The 16,987-nt window shown below is 42.2% G+C and overlaps 1 protein-coding gene across 2 annotated transcripts in view; it reads right to left on the bottom strand.

Moving 5' to 3' along the window:
* Positions 1-5,369: 5,369 nt before the first annotated feature.
* The window catches only part of LOC109902390 (AT-rich interactive domain-containing protein 3A-like), a 39,592-nt gene continuing 27,974 nt past the window's right edge, over positions 5,370-16,987 (bottom strand). Inside the window, exons 4-9 of one of the 2 annotated variants that reach the window (XM_020498701.2) lie at positions 14,627-14,699; positions 13,052-13,235; positions 12,070-12,317; positions 11,486-11,767; positions 8,801-8,890; positions 5,370-8,621 (exon numbers count right to left, since the gene is read on the bottom strand). In XM_020498701.2, coding sequence (XP_020354290.1) covers positions 8,485-8,621; positions 8,801-8,890; positions 11,486-11,767; positions 12,070-12,317; positions 13,052-13,235; positions 14,627-14,699 — 1,014 coding nt within the window. In that variant the 3' untranslated portion in view covers positions 5,370-8,484. Of the gene's footprint in view, positions 8,622-8,800; positions 8,891-11,485; positions 11,771-12,069; positions 12,318-13,051; positions 13,236-14,626; positions 14,700-16,987 lie in introns of both variants that reach the window. The other variant, XM_020498700.2, reaches the window with a different exon arrangement.

The raw sequence follows: 16,987 nt of genomic DNA on the forward strand, positions 1-16,987 counted from the left end.
GCGAGAAGTGGATGTGAAGACTCTATAGGTGAGTTTTTCGTTGAATGTGTTGAGTATACGCCATTTTGGGCGATGCTTGCTCTTTGCCGAATAGTGAGTCCCATAGGGCGGCACACAATTGGCCCAGTGTCGTCCGGGTTAGGGGAGGGTTTGGCCGTGGGGCTTTCCTTGGCTCATCGCGCTCTAGCGACTACTTGTGGCGGGTCAGGCACCTGCAAGCTGACTTCAGTCACCAGTTGAACAGTGTTTCCTCCGACACATTGGTGCGGCTGGCTTCCGGGTTACGCAAGCAGGTGTTAAGATGCAGAGCGGCTTGGTGGGTCATGTTTCAGAGGATGCATGACTCGACATTCGCCTCTCACGAGCCCATTGGGGAGTTGCAGCGATGAGACAAGATCGTAACAACCAATTGGATATCACGAAATTGGGTGAGATAAAGGGGGTAAAAATAAGAACAAAAGAGAGAGGAATACACAGTGCCCCCTCAGGTTCACGATATCCACCCCCCCCCCAACTTGGCCTAGATGCCCTGGCCCACCAGTGGCTGATTCCATCGATCCTGGACAGAATCAGGGAAATGGGTCACCAGGTCCTTCTGATTGCCCCGAGATGGCCATAACGCCACTGGTTCAGAACAATACTGTCACTCCTAGCGGGGACAGCATGGGAACTACCTCGGAGGCCGGGCCTATTGTAACAGGGGGGCACATTGCGGCATCCGAATCCCTCCGGCCTGCAGCTGTGGGCCTGGCCGCTGAACAGCGAAAATGGTCTGGTTTACATCTTGAGCCCTCTGTTGTTAACATCGTACAGACTGCCAGGAACCCGTCTACCATGTGCCACATTGTGTCATAGGTTGACATGTTCTGCCAGTGGTGTGAGGAGCAGCGGCTTGCTCCAGAATCTTGTGGCATAAAAACCGAGGTCCAGTTCAATGCTGGCAGGGCTGCATCCACACTTAAGGTGTACGCAGCAGTCATTTAAGCATGTCATGATGAAGAGCAACAGGGCACACTTGACAGCCATCCGCTCATGGCAAGGTTTCTTAAGGGAGTCTGTCGATTACGCGCCTAAAGAGCCTCCTCAGTTCCCAAATGGGATTTGGATCTGGTTCTTGGAATACTATCTAGACCTCACTTTGACCCTTAAGTCACTATAGACTTGAAACCTCTTCTTTCTGGTGACCATCGCCTCTACCAAGGGGATTGGCGAGCCCAATGCTTTATCTGTTAGTGTTATAATTTGTGTTTTACATTTTTTTGGTTGAACCTTTATTTAACTAGGCAAGTCAGCTAAGAACAAATTCTTATTTACAATAACGGCCTACCCCGGCCAACGCTGGGCCAATTGTGCGCCGCCCTATGGGACTCCCAATCACAGGCCAGATGTGAGCAGCCTGGATTTGAACCAGGGACTGCTGTGATGCCTCTTGCACTGAGATGCCATGCCTTAGACCGCTACGCCACTCGGGAGCCCCAGGCATGTGTTACACTGCGGCCTAATCCTGCCTTCCTACCAAGGATCCTGCCCCCAGGTCACGTGAACAGGGAAATGGTGCTAACAGCCTTATCCACCTCCATGCCCACTGGGGCTAATGATGTTGATGGATGCGCTCTTTGTCCTGTGAAATCCCTAAACATGTACGTGGAGCGGACTAAGGTGATCCGTCGCTCTGATCAGCTGTTTGTGTGCTTTGGTGATAGAGAGGCAAGCCTCTCAAAACAACGGTTTTCACATTAGATTGTAGACATTATCCTGCAAGCCTAGCTGGTTGCCCAGTCCCATAGTCTGTGGTAACGTTGCCAACTCCTGGGCACTGCTCTGTTTGACATGTGCGGCTGCCAGATGATGACTAGCATAGACCCTCAAGTGAAATAGAACAAAGGTTACTCACGTAACCACGGTTCTATGAGCTAGGGACTATGCTAGTCCAGATGTCGGTTCCCTTGTAGCCTCGGGAAGAGTCTGGAGGAAGTGATGCTATGCGCCCAGGTATTTATAAGGGGTTGGGGCACGCGCATCACACCCGCGACACGGAATTACTCTGATATTAATATCACGACTCATCCTGCCGCCAGGCGGAAGGATATCCCATTGAATGACTAGCATAGTCCATAGCTCATAGAACCGCATGTGCGTAACCTTCTTTTCACAGAGCTAGATCCCCTACAGCAGGGGTGTCAAGCTCATTCAATGGACTGCCTAGGGTCTACAGGTTTTAGTTTTTTATTTTCAATTAAGTCCTAGACAACCATGTGTGGGGAGTTCCTTACTAATTAGTGACCTTTATTCATCAATCAAGTACAAGGGAGGTGCAAAAGCCCGCAGCCACTCTGCCCTTCGTGGAATGAGACAGCTGTGCTCCACACTGGTCTTTGACGAGAAGGGGAAAAAAACTGTCGGGGGAGGTACTCTTCTGCACTGTTCAACCAATCCAGTAAATGCGAAGGAGGACTTAAGATGGTGAGTTGCCTTGTTAACACAGGGCGCTTTTGAATGGTAAGGCTACACCAACTGACAAGATGAAAGTCAAGGAGTGAAGTCGGGGGATGTGCATCTGCGACAGCCAAAAGTCGGATACTAATGTGGTTTTCCAACAGCAAAGCTCAGATTAACATGGCAGTGTTGCCATTGTTTATATATAAAAAAGATATATGATGTGGAAGTAAACATGTCTCCAAACCCCATATCACACACTCAAACTGAAATCATGTGTACATTGTATAATCAGTGAGCCTTAAATATCAAATTCATTTCTAGCCACTGTATGAATTATAGCAAAGTTGGTTGCTGTTTCCGTCATCGTGTGGGTCGAACAAAAACACCCTAATGATTGGTTGACAATGTATTAGATATATATAGAACCTCCCACAATGCAGCCGATGGCTGCAGGATGAAGTTGGTGAAGAGCAACTGCAGAAACTTGCAGTCGACTGCATGACCTTGTAAAGTTCATGCAGTCACAAAACGGACAATTTTTATCCATGCAACACACTTTGAAAGGTGGTGACCATTGCCAAAAGTGATCCGCTTGAACAGGCCCACATAGTTTCTAAACCAAGAAGCGCATCATCGCAAGACAACTGGGAGCCCTTGCAAAACAGACCAAGCAGATCAGGCCAGTGACGACTGGGGTTTGGGGTTTGACAAGTCAAATACAATTTTATCGGTCACAAACACATATTTAGCAGATGTTATTGTGGGTGTAGTGAAATGCTTGTGTTCCTTGCTCCAACAGTGCAGTAATATCTAACAATTCACAAGAATACACGCATCTAAAAGTAAAATAATGAAATAAAAAAATATATAAATATTAGGACGAGCAATGTCGGAGTGGCATTGGCTAAAATACAGTAGATTAGAATACAGTATATTCATATGAGATGAGTAAACACTGCTAACCTTAAATGAAGACCAGAAAGTGGCTGTGGTAACTAGTGACAACCCTTGTAACGCTGCACTTGTAATCAATGGGTGGTGGTTCAGAAACAACCCGAGTCAACGGGCGCATTAGAGAGGATAACTTGTCAAGACATTGACCAACGTTGGTCACCGACTTTTAAAGTGTGTTGCAATATGGATATAAAAATTGGCTGACTTGCATGTCGACTGCATGAACTTTACAAAAATCATGTGATCAAAAGTCATGCAGTTTTTGAAGTTGCCTTGGTTTTGATGAAATCGCCTTCAAGTCGCTGCAGTTGCTTCCGACCAACTGCAACATGCAGCATCCATAAGGATACCTGCTTTGCATGAGGTAACGATTTAATCATTAGCATATAAACACCTACTATGCTGATGAGTGACATAGGAAGCAATGTGAATTGTGTTTACTAAGATAAATTAAGTGACAAGCCATTCAGACCAGCCTTCCAGATTGAACTTTCATAAACTACAGTACCAGTCAAAAGTGTGGACACACCTACTCATTACAGGGTTTTTCTTTATTTGTACTATTTCCCACATTGTAGAATAATAGCAAAGACATCAAATTTATGAAATAACACATATGGAATCATGTAGTAACCCAGAAATTGTTAAATCAAAATATATTTTCTGTTTGAGATTCATCAAAGTAGTCACCCTTTGCCTTGACAGCTTTGCACACTTTTGGAATTATCTCAACCAGCTTTATGAGGTAGTCACCTGGAATGCATTTCAATTAACAGGTGTACCTTGTTAAAAGTTAATTTGTGGAATTTATTTCCTTCCTAATGCGTTTGAGCCAATCAGTTGTGTTGTGACAAGGGAGGGGTGGTATACAGAAGATGGCTCTATTTGGTATGGCAAGAACAGCTCAAATAAGCAAAGAGAAATGACAGTTCATCATTACTTTAGGACATGAAGGTCAGTCAATCTGGAAAGTTTCTTCAAGTGCAGTCGCAAAAACCATCAAGCTCTGTGATGACTGGCTCTCATGATGACCACCACAAGAAAGGAAGACCCAGAGTTACATCTGCTGCAGTGGATAAGTTCATTAGAATTACCAGCCTCAGAAAATGCATCCCAAATAAATGCTTCAGCGTTCAAGTAACAGACACATCTTAACATCAACTGTTCAGACTGCGTGAAATCAGGCCTTCATCATCAAAATGCTGCAAAGAAACCACTACTAAAAGGACACCAATAATAATAAGAGACTTGCTTGGGCCATGAAGCACGAGCAATGGACATTAGACCGGTGGAAATCTGTCCTTTGGTCAGATGAGTCCAAATTTGAGATTTTGGTTCCAACCAAGGTGAATGGATGATCTCCGCATGTGTGGTTCCCACCGTGAAGCATGGAGGAAGTGTGATGGTGTGGGGGTGCTTTGCTGGTAACACTGTCGGTGGTTTATTTAGCATTCAAGGCACACTTAACCAGCATGGAAACCACAGCATTCTGCAGTGATACGCCATCCCATCTGGTTTGCGCTTAGTCCCACTATCGTTTGTTTTTCAACAGGACAATGACCCAACACGCCTCCAGACTGTGTAAGGGCTATTAGACCAAGAAGGAGAGTGATGGAGTGCTGCACCCAATTGAGATGGTTTGGGATGAGTTGGACCGCAGAGTGAAGGAAAAGCAGCCAACAAGTGCTCAGCACATGTGGGAACTCCTTCAAGTCTGTTGGAAAAGCATTCCAGCTGAAGCTGGTTGAGAGAATGCCAAGAGTGTGTAAAGCTGTCATCAAGGCAATGGGTGGCTACTTTAAAGAATCTCAAATATATTTAGATTTGTTTAACACTTTTTTGATTACTACATGATTCCATGTGTTATTACATAGTTTTGATGTCTTACAATGTAGAAAATAGTACAAATAAAAACCCTAAACTTTTGACTGGTACTGTATATTTGTGTTGACAAGAACAGCACGTAACACCTCAGCTGACATTCTAGGAAAAAGTGATATTTATTAAAATCCCCAATAAAACATTCACACAAACACATATTGATTAAATATGCAAGAATAGTTAGTCACCCCTCAGTAAATGGTTAAAAGCATTAGAGGTCACACATTCTAAAAAAGCATGTTGTTGACGATCTGTTATTTGGGCACTACACCATACTAATAACTGGTTATTAAAGAGGCACAACATGCCACACTTCATCTTCACTTGTTTCCTCATATCTTGGGAAGCATCCCATTCAGTGGAAAGGTTCATCATGGAAAATAATGGAGAGAAAAAAATTGCACACGTGTACAGAACAGATTAAAAAATACTTTTGTGCCTGTATCTATAAGAAGTAGTTGAAAGCTGAAAAACCAACTAGAACACCAATGAAGAGTGCGACCCTTTGTGCACCCACCAACTTTAGCCCTAGCAGGGATACATCTGTAAAACTGGAGGTAGAAGTATATTCCTGAGAAGTAAAAGACAAAAAGCCTCATTTATACTCTGAATTTCCAAGTACTGTACATGAAAACAAAATAGTTAACAAAACCAAGGCCGGTATGTCAACCTAGTGCTTCCCCAAATCTCACAATACTATTATCGTCATTCATATTATGACTGTTATTATTAATATTATGATACATGTCATCGTGTAATCTCTGTGCTAGGTTTCTATATCATATTTGTTAAAGAAAGAACTAAAACGTGAAAACAAAGTAACTCATATCTACAGCCATCCAAAGCCTTTTCAGAAGTGTTACCTATACAGGTTCATTCATAGAAGAATTGTCACAGCATAAGGCATCTTGCAATTACAGCAGATATTTTATCATAACATTTCATTTGATTTAATCTCCACATATGTTTTGGTTGTCCCTGCGATATACTATCTACCAAACAAATAGTTCAAGCAAGTGGTAAATCTCATATCAAGGCTGAAAATTCATGGAATGATTCTGATTAGAAATAAGTAAGTCTCTTAACTTTGGTTGAGATGAAGAAATGGGGGGGGGGGGGGGGGGGGGCTTGCAATCAAATATCAACAGGGGAAAGGCAAGTCATTTTTTTCAAGAGAACACTTCTGTATGTTAGCTATAGGGGCCCCAAAAAACAACCATATCCATCCCTGAAACGTATGATTGTGCACTGTAACAAAGAAGTCCACTAGGGGGCAGCATCCCAGAGTAATAAAATAAGTATTCCTGACTGAGGCGTCCCTGGTCTCCATTGCATGTTGCCAAAAAAAAATCCAAAGTAATTATCATCAGCTATGATAGAGGAAAGATTAAAGGTTTAATATGATTGTCTGCAATAATGCAATAATCTTTCCTTCCAACCATTATTTATCAAAAGCTGAATTCCCTGACCACAATCCAACTACAATCTCTTATCTCTGTCAATACATTGTACAGTATAGACCCAAGTCATGAAACGCAGCATAATATATCACACTTTAAGATATAACCGCAATATACTACTTCATTAAGGTACTGTGTAATGATCTTACAAGAGATATAGTCTAATCATAGTCTTTGAGGTAGAGGGTCTTCATTGTGGAAAAACAGAACACACAAGGTATACAATGTTGTAACATCTCCTGATTGTCGCTACAATGAACTCAAAAATCCACCCTCGCTGAGGATTCTGAACTCGAAAAGAGTGTGAATCCATGCAGTTTCTTGAAGATGCAGAAACAACCTTCGTAGTAGCTGTGGTACCTTAGCGGTTAAAATGCAAATATTTCTGAGCGCTGCAAATCAATGGATATCTGATAAAAATAGATATTTTCTTACTGACCAGATGCTCAGTTGTTGCCTTGGGGACAAGGAGGTCAAAAGGTCAATTTGAAGAGCAGTGCTGACCCATTGATTGGCTGTTTCCACCCCAATCCTTTACATAAGCAGCCCTACGTAATGCAAGCACGTACCTAAATTCATAAACACTTTGTTGTTATGAAGATGTCATATCAATGTGTAGGTGCTTTTAAGACATGATTTCAAGCCCCTATGTAAAAGCTACTTCAACCCCAAACCTCTGTTTTAAAGCAGCACTATTGCAGAGCTAAGAATTCTTGCACCCATCAATCCCCTACTATAAGCTGTAAGTAAGGACATCCAAAAGAGCAGCTAACTTTAGAGTGAAGATGATCCCTCTACTTATACAAGTACAGAGGACCCTGGGTAATTGATGAGACAACCGGAGAGAAAACTACATTCTAAAACTAAAAAACAAATGGTTTAAACGGGTCATAAACGAAACAAACACTCAAACCAGCAAATACAGTTGTATAGTTTGTAACTATGACAGAAACATAAAGCAGTGAAATACAATGTGATTGTTTCACAGCAAGCTGGCAGACACCTGAGGAAAACCAACATATAAGTCCCAATGAGCATTAACAATTCCTGTTGACTTCCACCAGGAAAAAAAATAAAATGATCTTGCATCGTGACCACAGAGACTTGTGAACCTATGTCTGAGGTACAATTAATAGACAATCTCAGCAAATATTGATTTGTGTGCAACTGCATTATGCAAATGTAGAGGTTTTCTATAACATGAGGTCACAATGTTACTTTGTTATGCCCTGAAGAAATAAAATCTTTAAAGCTTTTCTACTTAAAATAGAAGATATTTAAAATGTTCTACTTTATAGAATCCAAATATATATTTTTTTGCAATAACTATATTGTTAGTGATGATGATGATAATAATAATAATAATAAAGATGAGAATAACAATGTTAAAAATAAAATACGTTTAATTGTGAGTCAGTAGCTGTGTTACGTGTAAACAGTGCATTACCCTTCCAACCTATTATTTTTGATTTGTTCTTAGACACTGTATTTATGTAGAAATAAATTATTCACAGGCTGTGCATATATCGTAATCATATACTGGCTCTTTGTTGGGTTATTCAAACTTATTTTGGCTAAAGAACAGAAGAGGAGAGAAGATATGAGAGAACCTGAGATAGACCACTTGAAGTACACAGAGTTTTAGTTTGTTTTTGTGTATATGTTTTTTTTTGGCATAGGCTATTTAGAAAATTTGGTAGGGTTTTTTTGGCTTTAGATTTGGCATCAAAAAGTGAAGGGTTCAGAGTTGTTAAGATGATGGGTTAATTGAGGTAGGTGTGTAGGGGAGCGGCTGGGATCCACTGCGCCCACCAGGGGCTTTGTTGTTACTTGATGATCCAGAGGGGCCTGAAGAGGCTGACCCTGCTGCCTGAGCAAAAAGCATACCTGAATGAAAACAAAAAAACAGACTTGAAGTAACATTTATGTCATTGCAAAAAGATAGCAAGTTGAAAGTTCAACTTGTGTTTTCCTGACCTACAAAAGGTCCAATGTTGTGAGTTGCAACAGGTCAGGAATGACAGTTGTAGTAACACAAGAGTGTCGTTGACTGACTGGTGACTCACCGGTGTACATGACTCCATTGAGCTCCACTGACATACTGATGCTGCTCATGCCATTTGTGGTGAGATTGAGAGCGGAGTCCTGCCGGCCACCTGAGAAAACACACACAGCATGTATCGTACACAGCATTCATAGGTGATGTTTAAAGCAGCAATCAGCAGTTGAAACAACAAAGTGTTTTTCCCTGCCCCTGTTTCCGTAAAAAGCTGAGGGATGGGGCTGGAGAAACATAACCCCTCTCAAATTCATAGATACCGATATGGATGCAAGGACAGACCATCCATGTCAAAATGATAGTTTAGCCATGTTTTGAGGCTATATAGTGTTTGTTTACATTCATTTTGTTTACAAATCTGCTGGAGGGTGGTCGTGGAGTTGCGAGAGAACTTGGGCAAATACAAAGGCGCAATTACACTTGACATGTGGACTGACGATTTTCGGAAAATAGGATACTTGTTTTCAAACATTGGAGTAAAACATGCTTATATTTCAGGTTGATGGGGTATGACAGTTAAACTAAACTCATGATGCATTTATATGTTATATTATTCAAGAATCAATGGGTAAATATTCTTAAATTATATGTACAATTATATGTGGTGAAGTTATTAATTGCACTTTGGATGGTGTATCAATACACCCAGTCACTACAAAGATACAGGTGTCCTTCCTAACTCAGTTGCCGGAGAGGAAGGAAACCACTCAGGGATTTCACCGTGACTTTAAAACCGTTACAGAATTGAATGGCTGTGATACAGGAAAACTGAGGATGGATGAACAACATTGTAGTTACTCCACATTACTAACTTAATTAACAGAGTGAAAAGAAGGAAGCCTGTAAAGAAAACAAATACTACAAAACATGCATCCTGTTTGCAACAAGGCACTAAAGTAATACTGCAAAAAATGTGGCAAAGCAATTAAAAGTTATTTGGGGCAAATCCCAATACAACACATTACTGAGTATCATTCTCCATATGTTCAAGCATAGTGGTGTCTGCATCATGTTATGAATATGCTTGTAATCGTTAAGGACGGGGGAGTTTCAGGATAAAAAATAAACGGGATGCAGCTAAGGGCAGGCAAAATCCTAGAGAACCTGGTTCAGTCTGCTTTCCACCAGACACCCAGAGATGAATTCACCTTTCAGCAGGTCAATAACCTAAAACACAAGGCCAACTCTACACTGGAGTTGCTTACTAAGAAGACAGTGAATGTTCCTGAGTGGCCGAGTTACAGTTCTGACTTCAATCTACTTGAAAATCTATGGCAAGACCTGAAAATGGTTGTCTAGCAATGATCCAAAACAGATTTGAGAGAGCTTGAAGACTTTTGAAAGGAACAATGGAAAATGTTGCACAATCCAGGTGTGGGAAGCTCTTAGAAACTTACCCAGAAAGACTCACAGATGTAATTGCTGCCAAAGGTGCTTCTACAAAGTATTTACTCAGAGGTGTGAATAGTTATGTAAATTAGATACTGTATTTCATTTCAAAATTTGCGAACATTTCTAAAAACAGGTTTTCACCTTGTCATTATGGGGTTTTGTGTGTAGATGGGTGAGAAAAAAAAATCGATTTAATACATTTTGAATTCAGGAAGTAACAACAATTTGGAATAAGTCAAGGGGCAGGAATACTTTCTGAAAGCACTGTAAACTAACTAACTGCACAACCTAATTTATAAACAAACTAATTCATTAAACAATCTAACACATACAAATTGATATCTGAATAAACTAACTACGCAAACAACCTTAACAAACGGAACAACCTAATATATTAAACAAAGTCACTGAACAACCTAACATTTACATACTATCTGTACAACCTATTATGTGAACTGCCTTGCTGAACTATACATACAAACAGCCTGAACAACCAAACGTCTGAGCAACCATGAAAACACAACCCTACTACTGAAGTACAGACACACACACAACCTCATAAGTTTCTGTGTAGACTTGCAAACTACTGTTAAATAGACAGAAAACACATAAGAGAAGAGTTGAGGGGGGAAAAGCTACATAGCTTTAAGGCATTTCCATGAAATAGTACTCATTCATTTGAACAAAAACAACAAAATGTCAAGGAACATTCCCCAGCATTCTGTACTTTTACTAGACACTGATAAGAGGATAAGAAAGTTCCACTGTTGAATCCCCTACGTATAGAGTCTGTATGCTGCTGGGGAACATTGTTTGTGCAAAAGGGGTCAATATACGCAATTGTTTGACATGGCCAGTTCAAGATCGACAATTTTGCTTAAGAACAGGAGGCCTGATCTACATGACATAAATCCCCTTTCAGGACTGTACTGTAGACCAGTGTTTTCTCAGATGATGGGTTGAGAACCACGAATGGGTTGTATGGCCAGTCCCTGGGTTGTAGCTAAAGACTGGGTTGTGGCTTAGAGATACAGTTTTGTCTAATGTGGTGGTTGTCAAGGAGAAATTGAAAGGCCTTCATTAGCTAGGTCACAATGTAAAAAAGTTTGGGAACCAATGCTAGATTTGTATTTACTATGGATCCCCATTAGCTGCTGCCAAAGCAGCAGCTACTCTTCCTGGGGTCCAGCAAAAAATAAGGCAATTTATACCATTTTAAAACATTACAATGGTGGCCCAATATTGGTACCTTCAAATCAAACCTTATTTAAAGTGCATCTAAAATTGCAACATTCTTTACCTTGGTTGTTGATGCGGATGTTCATGGGCATCTGGGCGGTCATAGCCAGCAGGTTGTGCTGCAGTGCTCTCTGCAGCAGTCGCTGGTGCTCCTCGGAAGGCAGAGCCATCTTCTTCTCCGGGGGCTCGCCCGCCTCCAGTCTGTCCCTCAGCTGCTCCAGAGCCGCTACCTGGGCTGCCATGGCTGCCTGGGCCGCTGCCGCCTGCACCACTGCCACCGAGTGACCCGCCAGAGGATGCCCAGACATGCGGCCCATGCCGGACAGGGGCTGACCGCCCTCATCTTCTGAAGGGGAAACAGATAAGTTTGGAACAGGATAGTAGTGTTGGATGTGTTGGCATTTCAAATCAAATGTGTGACGCTATGGGTTACTGTTCACTTCAAATGTTCTGTGGTAATCTGTATGAACCCACCCAACACTTTGGGGTTGTGTTCGTGTTATGGTTTACTGTTCACCTCAATCTGAATGATATGAATGAACCGAAAGAAGAATTTAAAAGAAATAAAACAAACTTCCTCATTTCAATGCAGCATAATTGTCCTCTAAAGATATCTGAGCAAAACCCGTTGCTCTCCAACAACACCTTTCTTGATTTTCTGGATGGGAGTGAGAGATGCTCCGTTGGTGGCCACGTTCATCCCCATGTTCTGCATGGACATCTTGGGGGAGGACAGCATGGTGGGGGTCCCATTGGGGGAGTAGGTGAAGAGGGAGCTGCCGAAGCTTTGCCGGCGGCCCTCCCGCCGGTTACTGTCGATAGCTGCCTGGAGCTCATTGGGGTTGCTGAGGCTCCTCTTGTCACATTCATATGGGTACAGGTACTTCATGTATCTGTGATAACGTCATTTCAGTTGGTATTAGGAACATTTTGAAATCATGTGAAAAACACTATTACAATGGATGAGTAAGTATATCTTGAAACAAGTTTACAAATTGTGTGTGTTTGTGTTCACCAGGGGTTGGAACTGGTTCAGGGAACGGAACAGAAAACCAGAAAATAATACATTTAGAGGAACAGAACTGAGAACGAAAGTGAATTACACTGTTCCAGAACAGATCGGTTATTTTAAAAGCATGGGACAGGATAATAACATTAGTTTACTTTACAGCATTTTTTTTCAGTCCCACAAAAAAACGCAACAAAACTCCTATGCAAAGCACTCACTTTCAATCACTTATTCCAGTGTCTACCTGCTAGCTGAACATCTTAGCCAGTGAGTGTGCGTGTAGGCTAACTCCCCCTCCAAAGTACAGTCTACTGTAGCCTACAGACGTACAAGTGGGATTCAGAAATTAGAGCGATTTTTTATTAGAGAAGAATGGATGAACATGTAAATAGCTTGCCCGCCCCAGAGCAAGCTGCTCTATCCACACTGATTGGTGAAGTCATTTAATGTTGCCTTGGGCAGACAAGTGTAGGGTGCGAGATGCGATTGAAATTTTGCGGATGGTAGGAGCGGGTGGAGGAGGAGACAAAAAGTTGATTTCAGAGGTTTGAAAACGATCAGAAAGAAACTATATAAACATTTACTATGTTTATTTTGGTTCCAACCCCTGGTACTCACTGTGTCCTGAGAGTAAAGGCAGCACTGGTAATTGAGGTAGGAAGGTTGAGTCCTTTAGTGATCTCTCTCCACAGCTTCTTGTTGATGACCTCCACCAGGCCTCCCTTCTCTGTAACCAGCTGGTACAGCATGTACAGGTCCAGGACCTGCTTGGCCATGATGGGGATCCTGTTCACAGGGGTTCCTGGAGACAGGGAAAAGACAACTCACTGCCTGTGGTTATGCCATACTCTTTTGCTAGGTTTCTCTTTTGATACGTCGCTATGGAACTGAGTGTGAACTGAGAAAGCCTTCTAGTCGTTTGAAGCGGTTTGAACACTTCAGGAGTACAACACTACATTCAATGGGCGTGGCTTTGGTGACAGAAATGTCATGGTCGAATAGGGAGAGGGTATTGTTTTCCTACAGAGTGTCACACCTTTTCTGAGCACACATTACTTCAATAAATAATACATTGTCAATGCCATGTCTGTTTTATTATTGTTATGGTATTGGGTCTTATTGTCCTTTCAAATACGTGACATCTTCTTTAACAATTAAGAAAGCTATTGGGGGATAAAAGAAGATACTCCTTTCAGTCTTTTGTCAATTCCCTATATTGTCCCTAGAGGGCAGTGTCCAATTATTAGAGAAACTATGCTCGCAGACCCGCCCATACATTTGTTTGAGAGCAAACATACTGTAAACCTCCAATACTGGATTTTCCACACGGACTATCTTGACGTTTATTTATGTTTATTGTTATTACATTCAACATGTTGGCCTTATATTTCCAAAGTAGAACTCATTTGTGTATCAACATTATACAATGTACTGTGCTGTTTGAAATGCTTGAATAAAAACACCACATGAACCCACAATGTGACTGCTGACTACTCTCCATGATCTTTCTCTGCATTGTTTTGTAGATACAGTCTGACTATGATTAATAAAATATGCTTGTGTTGAATTTCCATGTTCTGAGGCATTAATTCACACTTGGAATGCTGAACCAAACCAAACACCATTAACTGAACGGAGAAACATACAAACTCTGGAGCCTAAACATATGCGTAAATACATTCCTAACTCAATACATGCACTCTTGTGTACGCTCTACTTTTAGACGCGCTGGGAACAGTGAGGGCTTGGCAATCATCTCCAAATGAATAACGATCCGCCCATGGAGGTGAAAGCTGAGAGTGGTGTTTCGTATGTCAATTGAAGGGGGAGGGACAGGGGGTTATAGAGCAGTGTTTCCCAACTCCAGTCCTCAAGTACCTCCAGCAGTACACATTTTGATTGTCGCCCTGGACAAACACACCCGATTCAACTAATCATCAAACCCTTTGAGTTGAATCAGGTGTGCTTGTCTCGGGCTACGATCAAAATGTGTACTGTTGGGGGTACTGGACTGGAGTTGGGAACCACTGGGCTAGAGAACAGAACATTGCCTCCCAGTACTAATCCACCAAGGCAAACAGTACAGCCTTCCAGTCTCCATCGAGTCATGGCAGTTATTGGCATTGATGTGGCTCTGCTAGATAGAGGGACAGAAAGGTACTGTACTCTCTGGCACATACGACACTCCCTCACCTCTCTTTTGCATGAAGCTGAATAGGTCATCCAGAAACTCTTTTCTCTTGGGGTCGCCATCTAGTTCATAGAGCTGTTGAGGAGATGAGAAGAGGGGAGGGGGAAGAGATGAAACAAGTTACAACTGGGAGCAGATTGCCAACGGGGGTTGAGAGCCATTATTGCCCCAAAATGGAGGATGGAGCCTCAGCCTTAGAATGCCATCAAGTCGAGAGAGGAGGCCCAGTCTGATGAAAACCTGATGTGGCCCTGCTGCTATAGCTGAGAGCTCCAGGAAAGCTCAGTGAAAGTTAACAGTAAAAGTGGATCACATGCTCAGGGGAACACAGTGGGCTATTGAGGCAACTTCAATTGCGGTATGAAGATTGATTCACACTCGCTGGTGCGAAGAGTATCTTTTGACTGGCTAGAATGTCAAACAAATGTGCAGCTAACAAACCAAATGTATACCTGAGGTGAAAGAAATGATATATATACCTGCTACACAAGGTTCTTCATCATTACAGTTCGGCCAGAGCACACAATGTAAAACTCTACCCTGGTTTGGGAGGGCTTTTTTCAGGCTCTTGCTGTGTAACCACAAACAGGCCATTCTCTTTGTGGCATTTAGCGCTCATTAGTGACGCCAAGCTGCCGTAAGATCTTATTATCAGAGGGATGGGGGGCTGGATGATTAGGCAGAGAGAGCGGTAATGTAGGGCTGGAGGCAAGGCAAGTCTTAATTACAGGATGCCTGCATTTCGAGGAGTGCCGTGCCATAAATCTTCAAAATGGCTCCCCTCAGTCTCTCTCGCTCTCTCTCTCACAAGTTTGTAATAGATCTCCCCCATGCCTCCCTCCACCTCCTCCACAGAGCAACCGCTGTGTTCTTCCTTTTCCTTCTATCCAATCCACACCGGTCTGCTCTGCCAGCATTCCTACTGTAGGTTCCTGAGATAGGCCTAACCTGCCTGGGAAAAGATAATCGCCTTGACAATAGAACTGTCTGGACAAAATTTGTTCACATAAGTTACAGCAAACATAAACAAGAGGGCATATATGTTTGCCACAGAGCATCTACAGTTGAAGGCGGAAGTTAAAAACTTGTTTTTCAACCTCTCCACAAATTTCTTGTTAACAAACTATAATTTTGGCAAGTCGGTTAGGACATCTACTTTGTGCATGACACAAGTAATTTTCCAACAATTGGTTAGACAGATTATTTCACTTCTAATTCACTGTATCACAATTCCAGTGGGTCAGAAGTTTAGATATACTAAGTTGACTGTGCCTTTAAACAGCTTGGAAAATTCCAGAAAATGTTGTCATGGCTTTAGAAGCTTCTGATAGGCTAATTGACATAATTTGAGTCAATTGGAGATGTACCTGTTGATGTATTTCAAGGCCTACCTTCAAACTCAGTGTCTCTGCTTGACATCATGGGAAAATCAAAAGAAATCAGTCAAGACTTCAGAAAAAAAATCGTAGACCTCCACAAGTCTGGTTCATCCTTGGGAGCAATTTCCAAATGCCTGAAGGTACCGTGTTCATCTGTACAAACAATAGTATGCAAGTATAAACACCATGGGACCACGCAGCCGCCATACCGCTCAGGAAGGAGACGTGTTCTGTCTCCTAGAGATTAACGTACTTTGGTGCGAAAAGTGCAAATCAATCCCAGAACAACAGTAAAGGACCTTGTGAAGATGCTGGAGGAAACAGGTACAAAAGCATCTGTATCCACAGTAAAACGAGTCGTATATCGACATAACCTGAACGGCCGCTCAGCTAGGAAGAAGCCACTGCTCCCAAACTGCCATAAAAAAGACAGACTACGGTTTGCAACTGCACATGGGGACAAAGATCGTACTTTTTGGAGAAATGTCCTCTGGTCTGATGAAACAAAAATAGAACTGTTTGGCCTTAATGACCACTGTTATGTTTGGAGGAAAAGGGGGAGGCTTGCGAGCCGAAGTGGGGTGGGGGAGTGCTTTGCTGCAGGAGGGACTGCTGCACTTCACAAAATAGATCATGAGGAAGGACAATTATGTGGATATATTGAAGCAACATCTCAAGACATCAGTCAGGAAGTTAAAGCTTGGTTGCAAATGGGTCTTCCAAATGGACAATGACCCCAAGCATACTTCCAACTTTGTGGAAAATGGCTTAAGGACAACAAAGTCAAGGTATTGGAGTGGCCATCACAAAGCCCTGACCTCATCCTATAGAAAATATGTGGGCAGAACTGAAAAAAGCATGTGCAAGCAAGGAGGCCTTCAAACCTGACTCAGTTACACCAGCTCTGTCAGGAGGAATGGACCAAAATTCACCCAACTTATTGTGGAAAGCTTGTGGAAGGCTACCTGAAACATTGGACCCAAA

This window comes from Oncorhynchus kisutch, linkage group LG13 (genome assembly GCF_002021735.2).
Source record: "Oncorhynchus kisutch isolate 150728-3 linkage group LG13, Okis_V2, whole genome shotgun sequence".
Classification (NCBI taxonomy): domain Eukaryota; kingdom Metazoa; phylum Chordata; class Actinopteri; order Salmoniformes; family Salmonidae; genus Oncorhynchus; species Oncorhynchus kisutch.